The following is a 9,163-nucleotide window of genomic DNA, read 5'->3' as shown; positions in this document are numbered from 1 at the left end:
TAATTAGACCACTGAAGAACCGCCATACTGGTACAAATGACCTAGTAATTTGTGTCACCATCTCCCGGTCTATATATAATGTATGTTAAGTTTCAATTAATGCCTCACCATTTAACCAAATGTTGTTATCACACTGTAACAATTATGAATGTGTAATTTTGTTTGTTTGAAAGGTTGTTTGTCAATCACGCTGAAACAACTGAATGGATTTCGATGACATTTATTTAGGTTATGAGCTGACTCGGTTGATAGGATACTTTTTATCCTGGTTAAATCCTTCCTTGGGATAAAACAGGAATAGTCAGTCACTAAATCATTTGTAAATGCCCTAAATCCAAGCGTGCAAAGCCGCGGACAGAATCTAGATTCTAATAAATAAATGAATAAACTCGTGTCCTTTCTATTACAGCTCTCATTACATCAAACAACCGGATGAAACCTTTATACTGCCAAGAGTGAGTACTGAATACAATATTTATCTTTAAAACCTTTTATATGAAGCCTAACTTTTGCAAGTTGATAGGTGGTGTTATGATAAATACATAAAACTGTTTTTGGAGTCACGCTGACGACTGACTGACAGTGCTGACAACTAGAACGAATTCCAGAACCTCTATGAAGCGTTATAGTTCGTATACGTTTCGACTGTTAGCACTGACGGTTAGCGTCACTAAAACCAGACTAACTCATTCTAACGAAAAATAGCGCATTTTTTTGTCATCGTCGGAAATGGAGCTGGTGGGTCGCCTGGTGGTAAACGCTACCACCGCCCATGAATATTTGGAGAGGCGTTAGGTCGATTGCAGACCTTACGCCTCTACAAATGGATTGCCGACTTCACGTTGGAAAGGGATTAAGAAAGGATTGACGATAGGAATAAAGGAAAGTACTGGGATGGGTAAGGAAAAGGATATAGGCAACACAGAAAATGCTATTTCACGCCGGTTTTCTGTGGGGGTGTGGTAGTTTTCCGGTGCGAGCTGGCCCAATTCGTGCCGAAGCGTGCTCGACTACCACATGTACAATTGATTGAAATCTCACGGTGTTTACAATTTTACAGTGACGTATACATATATCTAGATTAGTAAAATTCCGTGACCGGCTTCCTAGTTGCGATTAAAAATATAGCGCGATAAGATATTAACGGAATTATGACAATAACAAAAAAAATGTTAACCTGGTTAGATAAGGAAGTGTTTTGTATATTTATATGTATATTAACTTGAAAGATATATATTACAGTCGAATAAGGATGTCCTCCTTTTTTCAGATTGGTTGAAAATTATATAAGACCCATACAATACACATTTTTAAAATTTCATAAAAATCGGCCGAGCAATTTTGAGGAGCGTGGCAACTGACGCTGTAGTGAGTTGTGAATTTTAAATATGAGATTTAAATAATACTAGCTGCACACCCCGTCTCCGCCCGGATAGTCATTTCTCGGAATTGAAATAAACTGTCGTATCTTTTAAGTTGGATGGAACTGCACATGTTGTGGAAATTCGATTAAAATTGAGTATTTTTCGGAGTCCATCGCGGACAAACAACGTCACTCGTAATTTATATATAAGAATTATATTAAGATTATATTATATATATTTATTCGCCGCAGTGGTGGTGAGGTGAAGGTAGCGGCGCCGTCGTGTCACTCGCCCGGCGCCATATTGCCAGACCTGCCCAACGCGCCCGAAGACACCGACAAGGTTTGTGCATCATCATATGTTCCCACTACTGGGACACACTAGGCCATAATCCCCCATGCAATATGTCGTCGAACTAGTGATTCTCGGACATTCCAGTTTTCTCGCGATGTTTTTCTTAACCGTTTCGAGCTGTACGCTCCGCCTGGTCTCAAACCCCCAGCATATCGATTTTAAGCCCGAGGTCTTCACCACTGAGCCGTCTCTGCTTTTTATCTAACAAACTATAACTAACTATCTAACATTCATGCGACACCGCAAGCTGAGGTTCGCGGTCCCCGACAAGGGGGGACGCCCTAGAGCGTGTCGCTACCAGGGTGAACCCTCAGTTCACCCGCGCGTCCGTGCTAAGATGCAGTAGCCCTTCAGGATTCTAGCATCGAGAATCACCACAAAAAAATATATGAGTGAATGTAAATTTGACTATATCGTGTATACCATACTTTTTTTTTTCCTCCGTATTTAACGCGTACGAAGCCGCATTTTATAGCAATTTATTTAATTCTATCATTGGAGCGTGTTCTTTTCTTAGTTTTTTTTTTGTTTTTAAGATTCATCATCATCATCATCAGCCCATATATTTTCCCACTGCTGGGACTCAGGCCTCCTATGAGGGTTCTGGCCATAATCCACCACGCTGGCCAAGTGCGGGTTGGCAGATGTCACATGCCGTCGAACTTTTAATTCTTGGACATGCCGGTTTCCTCACGATGTTTTCCTTCACCGTTGAAGCAGTGGTGATGTTATCTACATGCGCAGATAAATTGAAAAATCAATTTATTTCCTGCGCGCTCGCCCGGTCTCGAACCCCGACTTATCGATTTTGAAGTCCGAGGTCCTCACCACTGAGCCACCACTGCTTTTTGTTTTTAATATTAATTTTAGTTATTTTTGTCACTTGCAGAACAACGGTTTGTGCAAGGACGCGTCGGCCGCGGAGACGCAGGCGTGGCTCGCGCGCCACCGCTTCGGCCAGCACGCCGCAACGTTTGCCAACTTCTCCGGCGCCGACCTGCTGAGGTATTATTCATCATCATCATCGCCATCATCATCATTATCATCATTTTTTATCTCATAGCGGGCAACTGAGTGGTGGTTCGCCTGTCCAGTCCATTTAAAGGGAAAGGGATAAGAAAAGGATTGTCGACTTGAAAGAAAGAATGGACGAGGACGGGGAAGGAAAAGGAAACAACCCTCAGGCTCCCCAACTCCCCGAACGAAACACAGCAGTATGCTATTTCACTCCAGTCTTCTGTGGGGGTGTGGTACTTCCCTGGTGCGAGCTGGCCCAATCCGTGCCGAAGCGTGCTCGACTACCATATAGACATCTGTATGTATATTTGTCTGTACACCGATAGATTGCAGACTGGTTTAGCACATGGGCTACTCTCTACCCGTGTACTCTCCACTCGAGTGACGCCGCGGGTTGCAGCTAGTGAGAACTATACTATACATTTTTGAATTTATTTCATTACAGACTGTCCCGTGATGATATCATACAGATATGCGGCTTGGCGGACGGCATTCGTTTATACAACGCACTGCATGCAAAGTGAGTAAATCCATGCTATCATCATCATCATCAGCAGCCCATATATGTTCTCACTGCTGGGACACAGGCCTCCTATGAGGGTTCAGAGCATAACCATACCAATACTGATAATAAACTGCACACTTGTTAAATTACCTTTGCTACCGGTTTGCCTGGTAGAGATTGTTGTGTAGCAATAAGGCCGTCTTTTGGTCTAAAATTTGTTGGTGTTAGATTACTTTTTGTAAAAGATTTACTTGTTTCTATTGATCTTGATAAAATATTGTATATGAATAAATATAAAGCTGAAGAGCTTGTTTGTTGAACGCGCTAATCGCAGGAACTATCGGATCAAATTTATGATGGGCACAGCATAGTAAATAATATTATGTAATGATTACTTATTATATAAATGTTACGAACTGTGTAAGTTTTTTTTATATTTTTTTTGCTTTAAAAAAACGTATAATATTTGAATGTATAGTAAAATACTACTTATATGAACAATGTAGTAAATTAACTACCTATATTAATAACAAAAAGAAATCAACTTTTTTAAACATTTGATCTGGTAGGCCTTCAGCTAATTATAAAAAGAACTGTTAAGGCACTAAATAAACAAAACACATTAAGAAGACTAAATAGTGCTTATAAAATAAGTCGATCAAAGCAATAAATGTATGATTCGAGTTTGAATGTATCGAAAACGTATGCGCAGGCGCATTGAGCCGCGCCTCACGGTGTACGTGTGCGCGGGCGGTACGGGCGGTGCGGGCGGTACCGGCGGTACGGGCGTGTACAGCGCGCTGTACCTGCACGCGTGCCGCGCCGCCGAGCTGCTCGCCAAGCTGCGCGCGCTGCCGCACGCCGCCGCCAAGGTACACACACACACAGACACACACACACACAAGACATGCAGATAGACGAACATAGTTACATGCCTACGTAGATATACAGACACTTAGGCAGCTTCACAGATATTCTTAAAGACGCATAGATAGACAGATAGACAACTACATAGACAGACAGACACTTAGGTAGGCTGCTTCACGGATAGGCATACAGGCACATAGATAGAGAGATATACTGATTGACGGACGTAATTATGACTACATAGATATACAGGCACTTAAATTGGCAGCTCCATAGACAGATATACATGTAGTTAGATGCCTACAGAGGCATGCAGATGCAGATAAATAGACAACCACACAGATACAGCTGTATATGTACTCGCTACAGACAAACGCAACTCCTACGGGGGATCGACGTGTGTTCAGATGTCACATGTCGTCGAATTTTTAATTCCTTTAATTTTAGAACTATTTCATTTAGCACTTCATAAATGATAGATGTAACTGGCATTATCGATTTTTGTAGGGCTATGTCTGGTTTGGTGAACCTATAAAGAAATAATAATAATCCATGCTAGACCCCCTTGTCATGTTTTTCTTCACCGTTTGGTTGGGTGTGGATGATGCGCAGATAAATTGAAAGATCTATGGCCTGCACTCTGACCCAGTCTCGAACCTCCAGGCTAGACTATTAAGGCCGAATTCCACCACTGAACTAGAGATGTTCTTTTGTGGGGGTGCGATACTTCCCCGGTGCGAGCTGGCCCAATTCGTGCCGAAGCGTGCTCGACTCGTACAATATATATGAAGATTGCATATATTTTCCAGGACTGCGAGACGGTGCTGGTGTCGGGGCCGAACGGGGCCCGGGTGCGGCTCACCGACGAGCTGGTGCGCCACCTGCCCGACAGCTCCACCTACCGGCTGGAGCGCGTCGACGACACCGTCCTGCTGCTCAGCCCCACGCCCAATTAGTGGTGGCCACCCCACCACCCGGCACCACCTGGCCCCTTGGTGTGATAGTACAGTAGTGGTGTGGAACCGAGGGGTTCTGGGTTCGGTTCCCGGTAACTACCAGCTGGAACGCATCGAGGACCGCCTCCTCGGTACAGTTTTGGCATGGAACCGAGGTGACATGGGTTTGATTCCCGGTAGGGACTCTAATATCTCGGTCTGATCGCCTACTTGTTCATGAAGATCATTGAGACAGGTGTACATCATCTGCCCCATACTACATTGGGGGACGTCGGAATCGGCTTAGCCGTTGCTGGGGTGCGGGCGTGATGGTGGATACTTGTATTTTTTTATCGGATATAGAATTGTAATAACAGAGTCAATGTTGTCATGATGGAATCGTTTGGGAACCTTTAAAGGAAAAGAAATGCGACTATTAAAGCGTGTTAAGCGCATCGCAATTCGTTCATCGGAACGATGATGGTTTCGTAATTTTTATGACCATAATGTTGTATTGTATTGTATTTAATGTAGAAATATTTGTTTTTGGACGTTAAAACTGTCGAATTTGCCATTTTTTTATTTCACATGACATCTGTTGTGTGAAATGAAAAATGTTAACTTTTATATCAGAACGGGAATAGTGGTTTTGAAGCGATGACTGTACGTACATACAGACATAGTAAAAGAGTAAATAAAAATCAATGATTAACAAAAATGTCACAACTTTATGAACTATAATTAATTATCTTCACGCACTCACTGTGCCAGTGATAAGAATATCACTACCTATTGTGTATTATACTGATAGAAATATCACTAACACTATTTTTAATAGAACATCACTCATAGTGATGATTTAGGTAGTTAACTTACCACAGATTCATGAGATACATACTTGACTTTAAGTTCTTGTTAAGTGACAAGCTGTCTTTACATAGACAATACAGCGATTGAGTTGTCATTGAGTTCTACTCAAGTTGAGTATGGTTTGAGTGTGTATATGTTGAGTTGAGTGTAGTCCTTCATGGAAATACGTTTAATCGTAAGAAGTGACCTTAAAATGTGCCTTAAAAGTTTAAATTTTAATATATAAAATCTTGAAATCGAATAATTTAAAAAGACCTAAAAAGTTATACAAACTGAAATGTGACCAAAAATTTGGCTGATTATTTTTTTACAAAATTAAAGTAATGTGCATATATACATATATTAAAAATTCTTTGAATTCTTTGTATAATATATATATACATTACATAAAGAAAAAAATATATATTTAAAAGTATTTAAGATTAAAAATCAGTGTGACTTTGATTTTTAGACTAGCCAGATATAATATTGTCATCAGATATATATATATATATTTTTTTATATGTATGTCACTTTAAAATTTTAAACACGGTTACATTACAATATTGTAATCTGTCGGAAAATTGTGATCCACAACGCACTGCGTATAATTGAAACGCATAATTTTTCGCGAGATTAATTAAAGAATTGTTTTTATTGTTTCTACAATTTTATGGTGACATGTATACCTTATTAAAAAATATTTTCTATGATTCAAAATACTAGTAATCAGTGAAATACTATCAATTAAATTTGATTTCATGGAAGTGAAGGGTAAAATATTCTGTGCCTACGAGGTGGAGTGTTATTTTTAAGGGACAGTGACGATTTTATTATTAAGAGCCTTAGTTGTTGATACCAGATTATGCTAAAATCCTTTTTTAATTTGTAATTTTTACTAACATACATCTCATTTTTCATCCAATTAACGTTAATTAGGGAATTTTGTGAAAAAACATATACTATGTAGTAGATAATGTTAGTTTGTGGACCAACGTTTTTAGTAGTCTCCAAATGTAGTTTTGGAATTTATAGATTTATAATTTATGGTCGATCGGATTGAATGTCAATTATGATAGTTATGGCGAAACTAAATATTTGTTAACGTAAAAGTGCGTTTTTCAAATATTTCTACGATTCAATTGAATGGTTAGCCGAGCAATCGTATAGAAGGAAGGTTATTATATAAATATAAAATATAGTCTATTTTTAGTTTTTTTTTTTTTTATTAAATAAAATAGAAAACGACGATGAGTGCAATTTTTTTTATAGTTGCTTATACTTTATACGCCCTAGGCGTTGTTGTTTAGTGTTTAATGTTATTGATTATTTTATGCGGTTTCGTAATTCCCGATAATGCTATCCCTCTCTTTCAATGTGACATGTCCGTTGGTAGAGTGAGAGGGAACGGTGTTGCGTGATATCTGTCTCGCTCTAACATACAACTTCTCTATGTGTCGGAAAGAAATAGGGAGATAGCGGAATACGAATAATTAATATAGCACTTTTGTTGTGTCAAATAGTTAGGATAAAAACGCTTACGCTTTGTTTTTTTGCGTTTTTAAGAATTAAATGTATGTAACTTGAACCAATAGAAATGATTTGTAATTAATTGGTTCGTTACAGTGATATTTTTATGTTGTAATTGGGTGCCTTCAACGTGCCTGGACATGCGCCGTGCGCGTTGCCGTATGGAGTATTATTTTAGTTGTTAATTAAGTTGGTAGACTAGACTAGCCATGTATTCTGTGTTGTATCAATAAATGGATATTAGTTACGTATTGTCTTTTTTTTTGTGTTCGGTACCTGTTCCCGAAAAATGTGTGTAAGAATGATTATTATTGACTTTTTAATCTTTGTCATGAATGTTGCTTGTGTGTATATAAATAGTAATAAAACGAAATACTCATGCTTACGAAATATATATATTTAAAATTTTACAAGGCACTGTTACATCGGCGTATCTTATAATACTGTTACCATATTATATATATTAACGAATGTGACACATTATTATTCCTTTTGTTCTTTTATATTACTGATATGTTATTACTATGAGTGCATGATTAAAATTGAAAGCACAAGAGTATCTTATTAATATTATAAACGCGAAAGTTTATGTATCATGCCATAGTAGTTCATGTTCATGTATCTGTATGTAATTTGTTACAGAGATAGATTATAATCTGGGTTAGCACATGCGCTACTTTTTATTCGGGTACCACGCGAGTGACGCCGCGGCTCACGGCTAGTAATTTTTACAAATCATAAAAAGTCATCAAGTTATCGAAATTAAAAATATATCAATTAAAATTCAAATTAAGTAACAACATATCAGTATAAAATAAAACTATACATTGTGATGACATAAAATAATAACTAAAATAATCTTATAATAAAATAAATACTACCTAACGCACTAGTGTCACCAACAGTATTGTGCTGCGAGCGAAGAAAATAAATAAAAACCTAACCGGTACTAAAATTTAAAAAGCATAAAATAATCAACGTAAGAACTAATTGGCATTTCATTGAAATTAACGGAATGTGTTTATAATCTCAAAATATTATGCAGCAATTTGGAATTATAAGTTATTTTCGTTTGTTGTGTTTTTAAAACGATCCACTATGATTGGATGTATTTATTTACTTTATTTAGACAAATGTCCTTATAGTTTTGTCAAATTCTAACAATGTATCGGAATTACCAAATGTGTTGGATAAATTAATGCAAAATATATATGAACAGATCTCCAAGGGGGTCTTTCTTAATTTACGTCATAAATTAAAGGAGGGGGGGCATTTGTGTATATGTAAGGGTTTGTTGTTATCCACTTCTCTATCGAGATTAACTGCTGTGCCCGAAAATCTGTGTTGATTCTTTGTATATTTTATTTTTATATATTTTTAATAGCAAAATGGAGTGGGGGAATAAGTTCATATTATGACGTAATTTACTGAAGACCCCTGACTTAAAATTCGCAAAAGTTTAATCAAATATAATACAGTAATGTATTCCAAGAACCAATAAATCTCAACATATCACATAACTTATTATTTAACATAAGAAGTATGTAAAACAAAGATACGATTTATAACTTAAATCTAAATCAAGTATATACAATACCTGGTTAAAAGAACAGGTAAAAAAACATAAGCACAATTAATAATATAGCATTCATAGCAAAATTGCATTGCAAAAATAAGTAGATATAATACGAAATGTATAAAATATTATTATAATAAATAAATACTTTTACTGGAATGAGAAA

At 37.4% G+C, this 9,163-nt stretch overlaps 1 protein-coding gene across 1 annotated transcript in view; it reads left to right on the top strand.

Moving 5' to 3' along the window:
• LOC119836391 (transcription factor CP2) overlaps window positions 1–6,244 on the top strand; it is a 42,618-nt gene extending 36,374 nt beyond the window's left edge. The window contains exons 14-19 of the mRNA XM_038361698.1: window positions 410–455; window positions 1,616–1,706; window positions 2,608–2,723; window positions 3,181–3,255; window positions 3,953–4,112; window positions 4,917–6,244. Of these exons, the coding sequence (XP_038217626.1) occupies window positions 410–455; window positions 1,616–1,706; window positions 2,608–2,723; window positions 3,181–3,255; window positions 3,953–4,112; window positions 4,917–5,063 (635 nt within the window). The 3' untranslated portion in view covers window positions 5,064–6,244. The remainder of the gene's footprint in view (window positions 1–409; window positions 456–1,615; window positions 1,707–2,607; window positions 2,724–3,180; window positions 3,256–3,952; window positions 4,113–4,916) is intronic.
• Window positions 6,245–9,163: the final 2,919 nt, after the last annotated feature.

This window comes from Zerene cesonia, chromosome 24 (assembly GCF_012273895.1).
Source record: "Zerene cesonia ecotype Mississippi chromosome 24, Zerene_cesonia_1.1, whole genome shotgun sequence".
Classification (NCBI taxonomy): Eukaryota; Metazoa; Arthropoda; class Insecta; order Lepidoptera; family Pieridae; genus Zerene; species Zerene cesonia.
This window is presented reverse-complemented; position numbering and strand designations above follow the sequence as displayed.